Genomic DNA, 19,966 nt, shown 5'->3' with positions numbered 1-19,966 from the left:
CTTATATCATTAGGTAGTAAAGACAGAAATCCACTCTTTAGTATCATTTAATGGTTTTTATTTTGTGATGCATTCTAAATAGTTAATCCAATTGTGTTTGTTACTAATGTTCCATTCAGAACTCTGAAACAAGCAGCAAAAAGAGCAGAAATTCTAGAAAGAGTCCCTTTAAAATTGGAGGGGAAATTCTAAATCTAAAGTGATGAACTGAACCATGTTTAATGAATCTGAAGCTTTTTAAATAACCAAATAGGTTTGGATATGTGGCAAATTGAAATTATGCAAATTAGTACAATTTCTATTGAAATGTTGTCCATTTTGTTTTCTTTGCAATAAAAACTAACCTCTCTGAAGTGATCAATGATAAAGGGCTGCTTTTCAATATTACATGCACAGATTTATTAAGTTGACTATAGTATATGCAAAAGAAAATTATTTATCACTTGCAACAAGAGACATCTTCAGATAGCGGAGTATTTCTACCTTATTTAAGTAGGTAAGGAAAACATTAATTATTTTCAAAACATTTATTGTACTGTTGAAGTCTCTTACTAAACATCATTCCAGAAGATGTGAACCTTCCCCCCCCCCCCCCCCCCCCATTTTCACATTCCATTCATCCAGTATAACCCCTGACTTGCCATAAGCGGTGTCACAGGACAGCTCAGAGTACATTTGATTCTTTTTTAGGAAATATTTATCGAATCAAAATAAATAGCAATAGGTAGAGAAAACAAGTGGATAAAACAATTATTTGAGGATGTATAACATACTGCAATAAATGTTCTTTGGAGGTTTTTGATGGGTAATAAGAGAGACAGGAGGAAGGTGGGGGGGGGGGGGGGGAGAGGAATGATTCTCCTGAAGAACAAGTGAACAATGATAACAAAGCAACTAAGTTCAATTGATCTTGAATCACTTAAAATATTCAACAAGATCATTGATCTTGGAAGACAAATTTACCATTCACTAGCATGCATTTTGACAACTTGCAACAGATTTTACTCAGGTTATATAGTTTATTGAACATTGACCACTGACCTGTTTCTTTTCTCCGATTCTTTTTTGGTTTCTGTTGTTTCATATGGTTGTTCACAATCTTAATTTATTTTTTAAACATAAAAATGCATCAGAACATGTCGATTAAAACAAATTATTTTGGAATTAGCTTGAAAGAAATTCAATTCCAATTATTTCACAACACAGAACATCCATTAAAATGCAATTATGGCAGTACAGTCCGCATTAGAATAAAAAGTAATAAAAATAATGCATCTCTATTATAAAGAATGGCCTGTTATTAACTTCTGAGAAATTTCATTCGAGTTATCTGAATGATTAAAGCAACATAATGGCTGAAATTCTCCAGCTGTTTTCTGGCAGCGGATTCTCTGGTCCTGCCGGCAGAGTACTCCCGCCCACTGACAGGAGGCCGGGAGGCCAGAGAATCCCACCCATGATCTTAGAGTACTTTTCAATACAGATATTAAATATTAACCACATAAAACAATTAAATGTACGCTTTAGAAACAGAATGACTTTGACTAAATAGAGCACTCCACATGTTTCATGTATATATTTCACCATGCTGAACTGTTAAGGAACTTCATTATAATGGTATACTCTATGGCACGTGTTTTACACAGAGGGTGGTGGGAGCCTGAAAAGCGCTGCCTGGGGAGGTAGTGGAAGCAGATACAACACTAACTTTTAAGGGGCATTTTGACAAATGCATGAATAGGCTGGGAATAGAGGGATATGGTCCCCAGAAGGGTCGGGGGGGGGGGGGGGGGGGGGGTTTAGTTCAGATGGGCAGCATGGTCAGTGCAGGCTTGGAGGGCCAAAGAGTCTTTTCCTGTGCTGTAATTTTCTTTGTTCTTTGAATATGTCATGTCATTACCCAAATGAGCTAATTTGCCAGACTCACCAATAGGGGGCATGACAACTCAGTAGGCCTGAGTAAGCACAATCCTTAAAAGTAAAGTTGTTGCACAAGTTGGTGGTAAACTGTAGTGCTTTGATAACAAGTAAATACCAAGATTCCAGGAAAATCTTGCCTTGTGAACGGAAAAACATAGCAAAAGTTTACAGCCTAAAAGCTATCGAGACTGCAAGCCCTGTGCGCATTGCAATGCTCCCGCAATAAATGTCCAAATTATTCATTGCGAAATGAATTCAACATTTTACATAGCTTTTAGGCTGTAAACTTTTGCTATGGTTTTCCGTTCACCAGGCAAGATTTTCCTGGAATCTTGGTAATTACTGCTGCACGATAATATAATGACAACTAAACCAAGGGGATGGTAATCCCCGTGGATGTTATCAGTGTATGCTGTAGATTTGCTCAGGAGAATTGACACATGAGCACATCGGTCCAGATTTTGCATTGAGTGCAGCAGTGAGGCTAACAGCACTCATCATTATTGTGGAGTGAATTAAATTGTAATTTCTGCAATTTATACACATAAATACAGAAGTTCATTGTTATATTCATTGTCAGGATGTGGGGGTGATTGGCGCATCAGTATCAGCCCATCTCTAATTGTTCTCAAGAAGGTCGTGGCGTGCCGCCTTCTTTGAATCTCTCTTTGTCATAAGAATTTGTATTACAATCCCCAGACCAGATTCCAACATTGTCTAGCATACTGGACCAAAACCCCAATATTTATGTTTATCTTGTAAGACTGTGCGGAAAGGATGGTTCGCTCCAGGAGTGATAGCATGGAAAAATAGTACTTTGGCATTTCAAAACTAAACTTAATTATGAGTACAACATTAAACTTTTTAACTTCACACCCAAAAAGAACAGCTTTTAATTACCCTTAACACTGCTACTCAATTCTCCATTGAACAACAAGAAAATAAACCAACAGCTCCCACTCCAGCTTAAAATCAGCAGTGCATGGAGTATTACTTGCTTTGCAGAACAGATTTGGGCTCTGTTGGAACCCCTTCAGACTCTGGCTGAATATCTTCAAATAGCTGCTTAAACTGGGTTGTTTCAGCTTCTTTCATGTCTTCAGACAAGACTGCCCTGCTTTTATATTATAATTGTTCTTTTTTAAACTATCCCACTGGGAAAGAAAATTGCTTTTACTTGTGGACTCTGTGGCAGCCAGAGCAGACCTCTTCAAAAGCTTTCTCAAAAATCTCTGTCTCTGAATCTCTCAGCTCCACCTAGCAATGACAATCTCCCCAAGCTGAAAAACAAATTAATTTTCCAGGGATTACTGTACATCACCTCCCCAGGTTCTGTCCCCAGTCAAACCACAGTGCATTAGCCCAGACTGAAAAACACATTCCTTTCAGTCAAGTTCACCTACTAAAAGCACCCAGGCCCTTCGAAAGAGAAATCCTTTCATAAAAACATGTCCACTGCAGTCAAACACACTCTAGCCCCAGGCTTTTAACCCTTAAATTGCTCATTATTTTGAATCCAGCATTCCTAAAATCCTCCGTTCATCAGATTTGTAACAATTGAATGCCTCACTCGGCCATTTCAGAGGGCAGTTAAGAATCAACAATATTGCTGTGGGTCTGGAGTCACTGGGTACACTGGTAAGGAAAGCAGATTTCCTTCACTAAAGAACATCATAGTCTGGGTTACCCTGCTTCTCCCACAGTCTGCGCTATACCGATACCTTACTGATAGACGCAGCATTGAAATCAGTGTAAAGGTATATAGTTACTGTACTTATCCACACCAGAAAATGTTAGGGTTGGTGCATTCAGGTGAAAGTGAATTTTTTTTTTTTTTTAAACAACACAAGTTATAAATTTCAGCTCAACAACCTCCCCGACACTGAAAATTGAATTTCAGAATTGTGGAGTCTCATTCCAGTAGAACAGAATTATTGGAGATTTTAAAAATATAACATTTTCTGTCCGTTTCTTATCACTTTATCGCTCTCTCTCTCTTTGAATTTCATCTTTCGTCCCCATTCCTTGAGCAGAATTTTCTCAAATATCGACAAAGGCTGGTAGCGGGTGGAAAAAGCGCCTTTGAAGTTGCCGGCACTAACAACGGCTTTCCCCGCCATATCATTCAGGACATAGTGCAGATAACATAAAGGGGTGGTCCCATGATATCACACTGGTGGGGTGGACTCAACAAGAGTCTGTTCCACCAGCAACTTTCCTTTTTGAAAATCGGGGCGCCAGTTTCAAAGGCCACCAATGTTCACACAGAACCACCTAACCCCACCCACTCCCCTCCCCCCTCCCATGGCACTGCCTGGGCACTGTCCCCTGACACTGCCTGGGAGCCATGATGTGGAGATGCCAGCGTTGGACTGGGATGAGCAAAGTAAGAAGTCTTACAACACCAGGTTAAAGTCCAACATGCTTGTTTGAAACACTAGCTTTCGGAGCACTGCTCCTTCCTCAGGTTCATATCTGACCTTTAACGTCAGCGGCAGAAAGGTAGCAGAATTTGTGTAACTAGAAATGGTGGCAAAGGGTGAAATTCTCCCCCCCCCCCCCCCGCGTTGCACCCGGTGCATATTCCGCTATTCTCTAGGCATCTAGGTTCATTCACGGAGCAAGAGAGTAAACGGATCATGTAAAATTTATGGGAAACCTCAGTTAGACCAAATTTGCAGTACTGTGTGGTGAACGTATTGCAGTAACCATTCACCATATATGTAACTGTACCATGCTGTTGTCAATGAGGGCTCCACCTATGGACCATTGTAAGGTATTACCTGTGATGTATCATGTTGGTGCCTTTGTGGGCTCCGCCCCTGGCTCCTCCTCTTGAGGGCAGGTATAAAGAGCAGTAGCCCTGTAGGCGGCGCTCAGTAGCAGAGCAGTCACAGGCAGGCACTTTTCTAGTCAATTAAAGCCACAGTTTACATCTACACCCTGTTTCGCGTGAATTGATGGTCACATCAATTTAATCAACTCCAATACCACTATGGAATCTGCCCTCAAACCTGACCGACTGGAACTTGACCCACAGGCCGTGGAGGAAAAATAAATTTTTTTGCACTGGCTCCGCTGTTTCAAGATCCACCTCGCCGCCTCGTCCTCGCCTTCCGTCTCCGACGATCAGAAGCTGAGCCTCATCCCTAGAAGCAGCATTCCAAAGCCTCAACGCGTCCCCGTCTGATCACGCGACCCCCTTGTGGACCCCCGACCAAAGAATACCCCAGGCCTGTGCCGCACGGCTGCCCGCCCAACACGGGGGGGAGGGGGGGGGGGGGTGATCCTGCTATTTCTGCAGCCACAATCAGCACCCCAGGTAGCGCTGCCCAGCCTGGAACGCGAACTGCAGCGACTGCGGGAAAAAAAGGACATTTTACTAAGGTTTGCCTTGCCAGGTCCAAACCCTCAAAATTGCAGGCTCGACCCTCAGACTCACAGGCCCGCAGATCCCACAGTGTAGCAGCTTGCCTGCCGGCTCTGCCCCAGGACGCGTCATGGGCCTCGTGCTGTCTGTGGGGGCAGCCATCTCCAAGCCCGCACAACATGTGCGACTCACGAGGGCCGCCATCTTGGCCATCCTCGCCCATGCGGCCCGCCACGTGCGACTCGTGGGGGCCGCCATCTTGGACGCTATCTTCCTCGCCGCCCGACACGTGCGACCGACGGGGACTGCCATCTGCAGCGCCACCCGACAAGTGCAACTGATGGGGGCAGCCATCTTGGGACCACCCCAGCACCTCCGACAACGCTGACTACCCGCAACTCACCTCCGGAGCTCCATGATGACTGTCTGGGTAAATGGACATGAAACACCTTGCCTGTTTGACTACGGGGGCATGGAGAGCTTTATTCATCTAGACATGGTAAGATGCTGCTCGCTCCCAATCTTCCCGGCGCACCAAAGTATCTCCCTCATTTCTGGGTCGCACTAGGTGCAGATCCGGGTATCCACTACCGCAACCCTAGCAATACAGGGCGCCGAGAACTCCGATTTTAAGCTATATGTACTCCCGACCTCTGCGTTCCTCTCCTGTTGGGACTGGATTTCCAGTGTAACTTCAAGAGCCCAACACTGAAATTCGGCGGGCCCCTTCCCCCACTCACCTCGCGACACTAAAAGTCGACCCTCCCCCGCTCTTCACAAATCTCACCGTCGACTGTCAGCCAGTCGCCACCAGAAGCAGGCGGTATAGCATTCAAGACAGGACTTTTATCAGGTCCGAGGTCCAGCGACTCTTGCGGGAGGGGATCATCGAGGCCAGCAATAACCCGTGGAGAGCTCAGTTGGTGGTCGACAGCCAAACCATAAACCAGTACACGCACCTTGATCCGAACCCCCTTCTCCGGATCGCAGGCATGATTAACCAGATCGCACACTACCGGGTGATCTCCACAGTGGATCGGCAGTCTGTGTACCAACAGCTCCCAATCCACCCGGAGAACCGCCAATACACGGCCTTTTGAGGCAGAAAGCCTCCTCTTCCACTTCCTCCAGGTCCCCTTCGGCATCACAAACAGGGTCTCGGTCGTTCAAAGAACCACGAACCGAATGGTGGACCAGTACAGGCTGCGGGCCACATTTCCGTACTTGGACAACATCACCATCTGCGACCATGATCAGCAGGACCACGATGCCAACCTCCAGAGATTTCTCCAAACTGCCCAAACCCTTAACCTCACTTATAACAAGGAGAAACATGTTTTATGCACAACCAGACTAGCCATCCTTGGCTCTGTCGTGGAAAACGGGGTTCTAGGACCCGACCCCGACCGTATGCACCCCCTCCTGCAACTCCCCCTTCCCCACTGCCCCAAGGCCCTGGAAAGGTCCTTCGGGTTCTTTTCCTATTACACCCACTGGGTCCCCAACTATGTGGACACAGCCTGCCCACTAATTAAGGCCACCACCTTCCCACTGGCGGCCGAGGCTCGCCAGACCTTCAGCTGCATCAAGGCGGACATCAACAAAGCCGCAATGCGCACAGTCCCCTTCCAGTTGGAGAGCAACGCGTCAGAGGTCGCCCTCGCCGCTACCCTCAATCAGGCAGGCAGGCCAGTAGAATTTTTCACGCACCCTCACCGCCTCTGAAATTTGACACTCCTCAGTCGAAAATGAAGCCCGAGCCTTCGTGGAAGCCGTGCAGCTCTGGAGGCACTACCTCGCTGGTAGGAGGTTAACCCTCGTCACCGACCAACGATTGGTAGCCTTCATGTTCGATAATACGCTGCGGGGCAAAATCAAGAATGATAAGATCTGGAGGCGGAGGATCGAATTCTCCACCTATAATTACGATATAGTATATCGCCCTGAAAAGCTCAACGAGCCCCCACATGCCCTGTCCTGCGGCACGTGCGCCAGCCCGCAAGATGACCAACACCCGGCTATCCACAATGACCTCTGCCACCTGGGGGTCACTCGGCTTCTCCACTACATCAAGGCCCGCAACCTGCCCTACTCCACTGAGGAGGTCAGAGCCATGACCAGGGACTGCCCGATCTGCGCGGAGTGCAAGCCGCACTTCTATCGATCGGAAAAGGCCCACCTGTTAAAGGCATCCCGGCCCTTTGAGCGCCTAGGTATTCGATTTCAAAGGGCCCCTCCCCCAACCGCAACACATAGGGCTGAATTCTCGGCTCCCGCACGGTATCGGGAAGGCCGTCGTGTACTCCGGGGGGCTAGGAGCGGTGCTCCGTAAATCTCGGCCGCCGGGCCTTGACGCTTGCATCAAGGCGGCGCGCCGAGAATGACGCGATGGCGGCGCCTAAGTGACGTCAGCCACGCAAGTGCAGGTTGGCCGGCTCCAACCCACGCATGCGCGGTTGCCGTCTTCCCCTCCGCTGCCCTGGGAGTCTAGGAATCTCCCAGTTTCCCACTGGCAGGAGGTCCTCGCCGACGCACTCCACTCTATTAGGTCCCTCCTTTAAATGGCCACAAAGGAGACCTCTCATGACCACCTGTTTGTTTTCCCCAGGAAATCCACCTCCGAGGCCTCGCTTCCATCCTGGCTGAAGACACTGGGGCCTGTCCTACTCCGCAAACACGTCAGGAGCTAGAAGTCCAACCCCCTGGTCAAAAGGGTCCAGCTCCTACACACCAACCCCCAGTATGCATACGTAGAACACCCCGACGGCGTCAGGATACGGTTTCCCTCTGGGACCTGGCACGCGTAAGTTCCACTACCACCGCCACCCCAACTTACCCCACCCAACCTACACTGACCAGCGCCCCTGCCCCTACATGGCACCCGCACCCACCATTCTCCCTTCACTGACCCACAGGGACGAAGCTACAGAAGACACGCTCCCAGAGTCCGCGTCTGTACCCGCACCGGAAACTTCAGTACCCATACCCGCACGGATGGGTTTGACACCCAGGCCAGCTGTGATACCAGAGCTTGGGCGATCACAAGGCACGATCCGGGCATCGGACAGGCTGAACTTGTGACCCCTTCACCCCCGCCTGACTTCATTTTTTTAACAGGGGGTGAATTTGGTGAACGTGTTGCACTAACCATTCACTATATATGTAACTGTACCACGCTGTTGCCCATGAGGGCTCCAGCTATGGACCATTGTCAGGTATTACCTGTGAAGTATCATGTTGGTGTATTTGTGGACTCCGCCCCTGGCTCCACCCCTTGAGGGGAGGTATAAAAAGCAGTAGCCCTGTAGGCGGCTCTCAGTAGCAGAGCAGTCGCAGGCAGGCACTGTTCTAGTCGATTAAAGCCAGTTTACATCGACTCTCTGTTTCGCATGAATTGATGGTTGCATCATACTATACATCTTTCCATGCTACAAAAAGGACATTAAAGGGTTCGGTAGGAAGATATGTAGGAACTGTTTTCACTTACAAGCAAGTATCATAATGTGAGATAGTCATTAAAAGGTCAATTAAAGGATTTTAAGAGTTATTTCCATGCACATACCTGTCATATGGCGTGTTGAAGCAGATGCATTGACACACAGACGATACATACGAGGGAGAAGAATATTGGAGCAACACAGAAAGAGGTCATTTGGAGACACCGATCGAGTTTAAATACTGGCCAAGATTATTTGAGTGGAATTGCATGTTTCTGTGCTATCAATTATGCAGTGTTATGAACAGCAACATATAAAAAAATAAAATTCAAACTCACAATTATTTAACTGAATCACATGAATCACAGAATAATATAGAGCAGAAGAGGCCGTTCGGCCCATTGAATCTGCACTGACACATGAAAATCCCCTGACCTACCTAATCCCATTTGCCAGCACTTGGCCCATAACCTCGAATGTTATGATGTGCCAAGTGCTTATCCAGGTACTTGTTAAAGGATGTGAGGAAACCCACCTCTACCATCCTCCCAGACAGTGCATTCCAGACCGTCACCCCACTCTGGACACCCCCCTTAAACCTCCTGCCCCTCACCTTGAACTTGTGTCCCCTCATGACTGACCCTTCAACCAAGGGGAACAGTTGTTCCCTATCCACCCTGTTCATTCCCCTCATAATCTTGTACACCTCAATCAGATCGCCTCTCATTCCTCTCTGCTCCAGCGAAAACAACCCAAGCCTATCCAAACTCTCTTTATAAGCTAAATGTGCCATCCCAGGCAACATCCTGGTGAAACGACTCTGCACCCCCTCCTGTGCAATCACATCCTTCCTATATTGTGGCAACCAGAATTGCACACAGTACTCCAGCTGTGGCCTCACCAAAGTTCTATACAATTCCAACATGACCTTCCTGCTTTTAAAATCTATGCCTTGATTGATAAAGGCAAGTGTCCCTTATGTCTTTTTCACCACCCTATTAACCTGTCCTTCCGCCGTCAGAGATCTATGGACATGGACAAACTGAAAGAATTACAGCATGGGATTTCATATTTTAAATAAGAAAAACTTGTGCTGTAGAAGAATTAAAGAAAGCAAATTTTATTTTACTAACTTAACACTATATTTCATGAACAGTTATACTATACACCCAAAATTTTCAATCGTGAGAGGAGGAAGGAGAGTTGGAGGGTGGGTCTACTTTTATTTCCACCGCTTCCAGGACCTTGACCCAAGCCTTTCCGTTTCCAGGACTTTGAGGATTCCTTCACCTCTCCGAGACCAAACCAAGCTCTCGGGAGTACACTTTTGATTTTCTTCAGGTATTCCAGAAATACTCAGTTTGAGATGTCTTGGGAATCCTTTCACTAGAAACCGGCGAGGTGACCCACCCTCCAACTCTCCTTCCTCCTCTCACGATTGAGGACCCCGAAGCTCAAGCATGGGTTTCACTGTTTTCTTGCTCAGTGACTTCAAATCAGAAAACACCCTTGGTTTCTGCTGGTCCTCTGCTACTGGTCTACAGGCAGATTCCATCCTGCTTGCTTCAAAACTGCTCCTAGGCTCCAACTTACTACCTGCTTCTGTGCAACAGCACACGGTTAAACCCAGATACCCGAGGTACGCTCACCAACTTTTCAAACCCATTTCACCAACTTTTCAAATCCCCAAATTAAAGTTATATTTCTAAAATACATGAATCTTGAAATTACATATATTTGTAAAAAAATAATTCCCTATAAATTTAACCAGTTAAAATTTATGAACCAGATATAAAAGAAACGAAGAAAAAAAAATCTAGATCACAACATCAGCAACTAATGAAATGAATGTAACAACATTCTAAGAAAACACTTACCAATGCTTTGAAATAATGATGCGGAATATGGTTCAGCAGTTCTGTGAAAGAATTTTCCCCATTAATGAAATATGCAATTTTCAAACCACCATCTCGACATCACTTCACCGAGTTTAACACAAATGGGTAAAATGCACTTTTGTTTTACAATAGACAGTTAACTAAATAGATGTTATGCACAACCTCGTTCTTGGTAGTGCCACTGTGGTAAAGCACCTTACTACATGCAAGTAGCAGTAAAGCTATTCACTGATTAAGTTTCCATACAAAGGTAGGTAAATGTTTAGGTGAAGAAGTTTATACTTGCATTTCAGACAGACCAACGTCATCATATATCTCTTCAAATATTTGGGATTGTTTCAATATTCTTTTACTAATTTCCTTAATTTCAGTATCGTCCATTTTTACAGCAGCAATTGGGATGTAACCACCTGCAAACAATAAAAAGCATATTCCAAAGAAGAATCTCGCAAACAGCACAGGTTAAATATTACACTGACCATTGAAAACAGGTCTTCAGTCCATCCCTTAACAAGCAGGAAAATACCTCTTTCAAGATGTCTCCCGCAAATGTGAAGCCAGTTAAGAGTAAATTAAAGGTTATGAGAATATGCAATGGATTTTCAAAAAGGCCTGGTGTACAAATCCTGAAGTTGGAGTTCAACGCAATTGATACAATGGCTACGCTTCAAAAGTATTTCACTGGCTGCAAAGCTTTGAACCATTAATTTTTAAGCCATTTCTTGATGCCAGCTGAAGTGAAACAAATTGGCTGAAGACTGCATCTGTAAGATTGGGGCCTCAGGAGGAGGACTCACATTTGCACCTTCCAGCTACCAGCCAAGAGCGGAAAACCTGGCTGATATTCCCCCCCTCTGAAGCAAGCAAAGTGGAGGTTACTTGTTATTCGGTCTTATACAGCCACTCTGGCTGAGATTACCAAAATAAGTACTGAACCTTTGACCTTATTGGTCTATGTAGCTTAAGGTATAGTCCCTTTGAGGGAGAAAGCTGACTGGTGGTATATTAACCCAAGGATCACCATATCTCAGGTAAGGAGCATGATTAAAAAGGCAGGCTTTCATGAATAACCAGGGTAAAAGAGAGCGAGGTAGTGGCAGAGACACAGGGTGAAAGAGTGCAAGGAGATCAGCAGAGATACATGGTGAAAGAGAGCATGGAGATCAGCAGAGACACAGGGTGAAAGAACATGGGGAGAGCGAAAGAGACACAGGTGAAAGAACATGAGGAGAGCTGCAGAGACACAGATGAAAAAACATGAGGAGAGCGGTGAGACTTCTTCGGACTCAGGAGGAACAGAGAGTTCGAACACCGAGACCTCAAACCCAGTACCAAGCTCAAAGTCTACAGAGCAGCCGTAGTTCCCGCCCTCCAGTATGCATCACATACATGGACAATGTACAGCAGATACCTCAAATGCTTGGAGCGATACCACCAACCCAGCCTCTGCAAGATCCTGCAAATCCAGTGGCAGGATAGACGCACCAATGCGAGCATCCTCTCCCAGGCCAATATCCCCAATATCGACGCACAGGTGTTGCTAATTGTGTTTGTACTTAATTTGCTCTCTTTGATCACCTTGCTCTAGAGTCGCCAGGTATCTTTATGATACCGCCACGAGGTTCAAGTGAGAGCAAGTGCTGATCAATAACTCAATACACCAGTTAGTAAGTTTCAAATCAAAACATATTTATTAAATACACAGTCAATCGCTACTCATGCATAAAACACTACTTACTAGACTATCTCTAGCACTAAAAGGCCAATACTTAGCTTTGGAAATGGCCCACCAGGTCAAGGGAACAATGGCCTTTTGTTCGATTCTGAGGCTGCAGGCTTCAAGCTGGTATGGACTAGTAGCTAGGAGCGCCTATCTCATAGCGTGCGTTGACTGGACACTTACTTGGTTGGTGCAGCTGCTAGGCAGGTCTCTCGTTGTTGAGAGTCACGGTCAAGAGTTGTATCGAGCTGCTGAGAGACCCTGCCAAGAAGGACGAATTGAACTCGGGGGCTCTATTTTAGAGCCCCCAGGGGTTTCGCGCTCTTTTGGACGGACCCCTGACTTGGTTCCAATTGATTGGACTAAGTCCCAACCGCTTGATTCGATTTCTCCAATACTGGAGCTGTTCCCTGATCGCTGGGCGGTTCCTATGTGTCCGTTGGCCTTCCTTTGTCCTCGCTCCCGCTGGTGCCGGGGAGTCTGGTTTGGTCTCAATTACTTTAATGTATCCAATTGTTCCTGGGGATCGCTCATTAATATGCAGATAGTTGCTGGTTTCAGTTCTGTCTGGGTTTCTGCAAGTCTTAATACACAGGAAACCTTGTACCTGCTTGTTTCCCTGTTCCTGACCAGTTTTCCCTGCATTCTTAGCGGGCTTCCATTTTGGAATCGGGAAGTGGCCAACCCAGGTGGCTACACTGGTCATGCTCAACCAGCTGCGATGGGTGGGCCACATTGCCCAACACAAGATTTCCAAAACAAAATTTCCAAAACAAGTGCTCTACTGAGAGCTCAGCAATGGCACAAAATCATTGGCAGGGTGGAGGAAACGGTATAAGGACACTCCGAAAGCCTCCCTAAATAAATGCAACATCCCCAACGACACATGGGAATCACTTGCCTTTAGAACACACAAGCTGGAGAAAAAGCATCTGCAAAGGTGCCAATCACCTCGAGCGTCGTAGGGTGGAGCATGCGGAGGCCAAGCGGAAACAGCAGGAGAGCACAGAATGCAGAGCGTTCCACCCACCCACGTCATCAAACACCGTCTCCCAAACCCTTGGCAGAGTCTGCGCATCTAGGATCGGACTATTCAGCCACTGCAGAACCCACTTCCCCGGAGTGGAAGCCAGTCACCCCCGACCCTGAGGGATTGCCCAAGAAGGAGACATAGCTTAAGTTAATTATTCCGATAACCTTTACTATTGAGTTCACAGAATTTCAAACCTTTACCATCAATAGAATGGTACTAAAAATGATCAGGTGATCAATGTGGCTGAACAGAGTCAGCAATCCTAAACCATGAAACTTTAATCTTGCTAACTATTACGAGCAATTGTGATACACAAGACTCTAAATCAATGGAAATGAACAGATAGGTGCAGAGATTAAAAATTATAAATGAAAATTAATTACATACAATTCCCATCTTGAGTTTTTGCCAACCACTTCCCAGTAGGACAGTCAACCATCCGAATAATTTCCACCATTTCACCCTGCTTCACTGTGAGGCCCAGTTTCCCTCCTTTTAAATGCTGCTGCACTTGAACTTTATATATTGGAATTTCCAAGCCTGTGATCTAATAACAAAACAGGCAAACAAAAAATATCATTAACGGCAATGATGAAAGCAGAAGTTGAATGTCTCGTGATTTTTAATAAGTGGTTTCTTGCCTTGTATCTCCCGTTGTCATACACAATGGGTTAACAAAATCCGCCCTGGATTTTCACACTAAACAAACATTACATTAAACTAGAAATTCAAGATTAAAATATATGCATATGAAAATGGCCGAGATAACATTCAACATACCGATGTGCCTTGAGTAAGTGAATGTGAAGGTAACAGCAATGCTATTAATACAAAAAGAAATCGTTCAAATTGCAAAGCAAGATAGGCAGCATATGAAAATGCAGTTTGAAGTACGAAACTTAGAGCACAGAGGCCAGTAGCTCCATCATATCTGTAAAGGCTCTTTGCCAGACTAATCTAGAACTACCCTTGCAATCTCTCAACCGTGTATCTTTCAATGCTTCAAATGTGCATCCGATATTCCCTTCGAAAAAAACAATGGGTTATTGTTTGAGAGAATCCTTCACAAATTGTTACCGAGAAAGTAATACTTTCTGGGCGGGATTCTCTAATCCTGCGGCTGAGTGTCCATGCGGCCGTAAACGCTGTTGCGTTTTACGATGGCGTGAACGGGCCACCCGACGACTAATTCTGGCCCGGAAAAGGGGCCAGCATGGCACTGGAGCAGTTCACGCTGCTCCAGCTGCTGATACTGGCACGACGGAATCCACGCATGCGCAGTGGCACTGGCGCCAACGCGCCCTTGCGCAGTGCCTTCCTTCAACGCTCCGGACCCGACGCAACATGGCACAGGATGACAGGGGCCGGCACGGAAGGAATGAGGCCCCCTGTCAGAGAGGCCAGCCCGCCGATTGGTGGGCCCCAATCGCGGGCCAGGCCACATCGGACGCCCCCCTCCTGGGGTCAGACCCCGCCCCCCCCCCCCCCCTCCACAGGCCGCCCCCCCGACCCTTCCACGCCGAGTTCCCACCGGCTGAGAGGAGGTGTGGACGGTGCCGGCGGGACTCATCGTTTTCAAGACGGCCGCTCGGCCCATGCCGGGCCAAGAATCGGCGGGCCGGCTGCATAGAACTGCCCCTGACCGGCTCCGCAGCAACCATACCGGTGCCAATGGCACCGATTCCCCGCTCTGCGGAGAACCACGTGCCAGTGTCGGGGCAGCATGGTGCAATTCGCACCGGTCGCGGGGATTCTCCGGCCCGGCCCTGGGCTGAGAGAATCCTGCCCTCTATTTTTGGTCGAAATAGCGCACAAACGTAACAGAAACAGAACGATCCTAATTAGACTCTTCCGTTTTTCCAGTATTTATACTTTTATAGTTTTAGGTTGTCAGTGGAGATGAAAGGTAGCAAAGTGAGACCAAAAATGTCAAAGATGACAAAATCTGCAGCTTTTCATGGCTTGGGGAAAGAGAAGGATCAGCTGGACAGATTTGGCGTTTGACGTCATAGATTTAAGAAACAAAACTCTGTCAGGGATCGATTTACAAGCAGCAATAGGATGACGTGCAGGAATAAATATTTTTGATTGAATAAGATCCATTTTTTCCATTTAGCAAAGTTACTATGTTGGGTATTGTACTCCAGCATGATGTATACAAGAAACCAAACCCACATCAAGCTGTGACATTCAAGTAATTAGAAATGAAAGAGACATTAGTGATGATATTATACAACCTCAGAACCACAACACAGTAAGTTGATATAGCAACTGCACACATCTCACTAACTTTACAATATTTTAAACATACATTGAATTTCCTCTGTAATTCTTTGTCCCTCTTTTCCTTATTTTCACATTCCTTAACTTGAACCCGAGGTTTCTCTTTTGATTCTCTGCTGTGTAATTTATTTTTCTGCTCCATTTCTCGGTGTTGCTGTTCCTTTTCATTATTGGTTTCTTCTTGTGCACTGTTTCAAAAAGAAAGATTCAAGCGCTAAATCAAAAGGATGTTTGCTTCCTTTAAGAAATTATCTTCACAACTGTTCTTACTTGCATGTAAAAAAAATCCTAAACAATTGTAGAAAGATGCTAATACTGTAGATTACAACAGGCACATGCCTGAAGAAACAATCACCAGGTGTGACAAGCATTACTAATACAAAGTTTATAGTCCGATGTTTTCTTTATTTTATTGGAGGAATGAAGTGAGTCATGTGACCTGGTCAGAATGCTGCCTGACAACAAACTTAGGTGGATTGGTTATTAAAGGTTAAGGCTGATTTTACTGGGGAGAGGGTGCAAGATGTTCACACCTATGGACAACGACAACAGCAAGTGCATGTGACGTATCCAAATCTCACAGGGAGTTGTTAGGAATGTCAGGTTTTATAAACAGTTGTAAGTTATAGCCAGTTAGCATTCCTACCTATTATAAAGCCAATGTGATTTGTGTTACCATTTGAAGGAAAAGTTAATAGACGGCTACTGAGATATTGGGTTAGCCAGTCGAGAGAGCGAGTGGGAGCGAAACATACACAGAGACTTGAAGCAGAGAAAATGCTCTCTTTATTATTCACCACACAGAATAGATCAAATTCATTCAGATTTGAAGAAGGCTGAAAGGTTAATCTAATTTCAGCTAGAGGGAGCAATCTCTAGGGTAATCCTCATAGTGAAATTCAGTGTGGAGAAGGCGGTGGCATGGTGATGTTGTCACTGGACTAGTAATCCAGAGGCCCACTTTAATACCCTAAGCAGCTGGACCCAAATCCACCAGGGCAGCGGGTGCAATTTAAATTCAATTAATAAATCTCGCTAGTCCTAGCAATGGGAAGCATGACACTATCATTGATTGTAATAGTGGGTAGGACCTGTGGAACAGCTAATAAAGCGTACAGTATTAAGGGACCTAAGAGTACATGAGCAAGGAGGTTATGCTGAACTTATACAAAATACTGGTTAGACCTCAGCTGGAAGTGTACACAGTTCTGGGCACCACACTATAGGAAGGATGTGATTGCATTGAAGAGAGTGCAGAAGAGGTTTACAAGAATGGTTCCAGGGATGACACACTGCACTTAGGAGTATAGATTGGAGAGATTGGGACTATTTTTCTTGGAGAGGGAGCCAAGAGGAGATTTGAGAGAGGTGTTCAAAATTCTGAGGGGGCTGGAGAATAGATGGGAAGAAACTCTTCCTGTTCAAAGAATAATGAAGAATGAGAGGACACAGATTTACAGTGATTTGCAAAAGAAGCAAATATGATTTAACAAAAGAACATTTTCACACTGAGTGGTTCAGGTCTGGAATGCACTGCCTGAAAGTCTGGTACAGGGCAAGTTCCAAGTGCAGGCTTGGAGGGCTGGTTCCTGTACTGTATTGTTCTTTGTTCAATCGAAGCATATTAATGGGATATTAGATGATTATTTAAATGGAGTCAACGTACACAGGTATGGGGAAAAGGCACAAAGTCAAAATGTTCACTTGGAGAGCCATTGCAGACAATGGGCCAAATAGCCTCCATCTGCGTCATAACAATTCTGTGATAAAAACGCATCCAGTTCTCTAATGTCCTTCAATCAACATTTCCTTCCTTTGGAGAAGAAAATCCGTCATCCACACCTGGTCTGGCCCAAATGCAAATCCACAACTGCACTGTGGTTGACTCTTCAATTGCTCAGCCAGCCACTCAGTTGTGCCCAATTACCTCAAAGAAAGGGAATGATACGATGAACCACCTAGCGTGGACCGAGGGACTGGAAACAATGGCACACTCAGTCAACCCAGCAATGTCCTCCTGTGGGCTTGTGGCAAAGTTGGGAGAGCTATTTCACAGACTAGTCAGGCTTCAGCCTGACAGTCAGACTCACAAAATCATACTTTACAGGCAATGTCCCAGACACCACCATCACAATCTCGAAGTATGTCCTGCCCCACCAGCAGCACAAACCTTAGTCAGGTGGGAGATAGCCTGGGCGCCCTCGTCATTGACTCCGGACCCCATAAGTGTCAGGAAATTAGGTCAAAAATGGGGAAGGAAACTCCCCACAGGTTACCACCTACCGCACTGCCTGGCTGGTTGAAAAGAGTACTCCTTTCTATTGAACATCAATTGGAAAAAGCACTGAGGATGTGAAGGGCACAGAATGAACTCTGGGTGGGGTACTTAAATATCCAACACCGAGACTAGTTGGGTAATACCAATAATGACCGAGTCCTAAAGGAGATGTTAGCCTGGGCCTGCACAGGTGATGAGGGAACCAACCCAGAGGGTAAAGCTTACTTTACTTTGCCTTATCTAATCTACCAGTCACAGATGCACCTGTTCATGATAGAATTGATAGGAGTAGCCACTGCACCGTCCTTGTGGAGACAAAGTCCTGTCTTTACGTTAAGGATACCTACATTGTGTTGTGTGGAATGTGTGTGAATACCTCAGTGATAAATGAGATAAATTTCAAACAGATCTAGCAACTCAAAGCTGGGCACCCATGAGGTGCTGTGGGCCATCAGCAGCAAGAGAATCATATTCAACCACAGTCTGTAGCCTCATGGCCTGACATATCCCTGACTTTACCATTACCATCAAATGGGGGGGGAGGGGGAATCAACCTAGATTCAACAAATAGTACAGAAGGGCATGGCAGGAGCAACACCAGACGTACCTAAAGATGTCAAACTAGTGAAGTTACAACATGTGACTACTCGCATGCCAAACTGCAAAATCAGCAAGCAATGGACAGAGCTAAACGATCCCACAACCAATGCTAAATGGGGGTGGACAATTAAACTCACTGGAGAAGATGATCAATAATAAGGAAGGCCAGCACAATAATGAGAAAGAACAAGGACAAAGCATTTGCAACCATCTTCATCCAGAAGTGCCAAGTGGAAGATCCAAATTGGCCTCCTGCTGAGGTACCCAGCATCACAAATGCCAGTCTTCAGCTAATTTGATTCACTCCGCACCGCATGATATTGAGAAATGGCCGACTGCGCTGGAAAGGTTATGGGCCCTGACAATATTTCAGCAATAGTAATGAAGACTTGTACTCCAGAACTAGCTATGCCTCTAGCAAAGCTATCCCAGGAGAGCTACAACCCTGGCATCTACCTGACAATGTGGAAAGTTGCCCAGGGATGCCCTGTATATAAAAATCAGGACAAATCCAACCCAGAACATTATTGCGTCACCAGACTTCTCCTGATCATCAGTGATAGACATTGTCTCAACAGTGCCAGTGCATTTAAGCAGCACTTATCAGCAATAATCTGCTCATTGATGTTCACTTTGGGAGCTACCAGCTCCACTTTGCTCATGAACACATTATAGCCTTGGTCAAAACACTGACAAAAGAGCTGAATTCTGGAGATGAGTCATCAACAGCAGAATTGTATTCAAGCACAGTCTGTAAACTCATGGACTGGCATATCCCTCACTGTACCATTAGCATCAAGCTGGGGGATCAACCCTGCCCTTAACATCAAGCCAGCATCTGATTGAGTGCTGTATTAATAAACTGAAAAACGGATGTCAATGGGAATCAGTAGAAAACTTTCCACCAGTTGGAGTCATGCCTACTATAAAATATGATGGTTGTTTCCACCAGTTGGAGTCATGCCTACTACAAAGTACGATGGCTGTGGTTGTTGGGTGCCAATCATTTTAGTCCGAGGACATTGCTACAGGAATTCCTCAGGGTAATATCCGAGGTCCAAACATCTTCAGCTGCTTCAATGATCTTCCCGCAATCATAGGGTCAGAGTGGGGATTTTCACTGATGATTGCATAGAACTAAGTCACATTCACAACCCCTCAGATGTGGAAACAGTTTGTGTTTATATGCAGCAAGACCTGGACACCATTCAACGTAGGCTGAGAAGCAGCAAGAAACATTCACACCACAGGCAATGGCCATCCTCAACAAGAAGCAGTGCAACTATATCCCTTTGACATTCAATGTCAATGCCATTACCATCACTGAACCCCTACTATCAATATCCTGGAGGTAACCGTTGACTAGAAACTGAATTGGACTAGCCATATTAATACTGTGGCTACAATAGCAGGTCAGAGGCTCAGAA

The 19,966-nt window shown here is 45.7% G+C and overlaps 1 protein-coding gene across 3 annotated transcripts in view; it reads right to left on the bottom strand.

Annotated features, from left to right (window-relative positions):
• Positions 1 to 19,966, bottom strand: part of LOC119964630 (FYN-binding protein 1) — a 196,339-nt gene that overhangs the window by 65,318 nt on the left and 111,055 nt on the right. For all 3 annotated transcript variants that reach the window (XM_038794366.1, XM_038794368.1, XM_038794369.1), the window contains exons 4-8: positions 15,690 to 15,849; positions 13,766 to 13,925; positions 10,912 to 11,035; positions 10,605 to 10,645; positions 1,042 to 1,099 (exon numbers count right to left, since the gene is read on the bottom strand). In XM_038794366.1, the coding sequence (XP_038650294.1) occupies positions 1,042 to 1,099; positions 10,605 to 10,645; positions 10,912 to 11,035; positions 13,766 to 13,925; positions 15,690 to 15,849 (543 nt within the window). The remainder of the gene's footprint in view (positions 1 to 1,041; positions 1,100 to 10,604; positions 10,646 to 10,911; positions 11,036 to 13,765; positions 13,926 to 15,689; positions 15,850 to 19,966) is intronic.

The sequence above is a fragment of the Scyliorhinus canicula genome, chromosome 4 (assembly GCF_902713615.1).
Source record: "Scyliorhinus canicula chromosome 4, sScyCan1.1, whole genome shotgun sequence".
In the NCBI taxonomy this organism is placed as follows: Eukaryota; Metazoa; Chordata; class Chondrichthyes; order Carcharhiniformes; family Scyliorhinidae; genus Scyliorhinus; species Scyliorhinus canicula.
The sequence above is the reverse complement of the archived record's forward strand: the minus strand, read 5'-3'. Positions and strand labels throughout refer to the sequence as shown.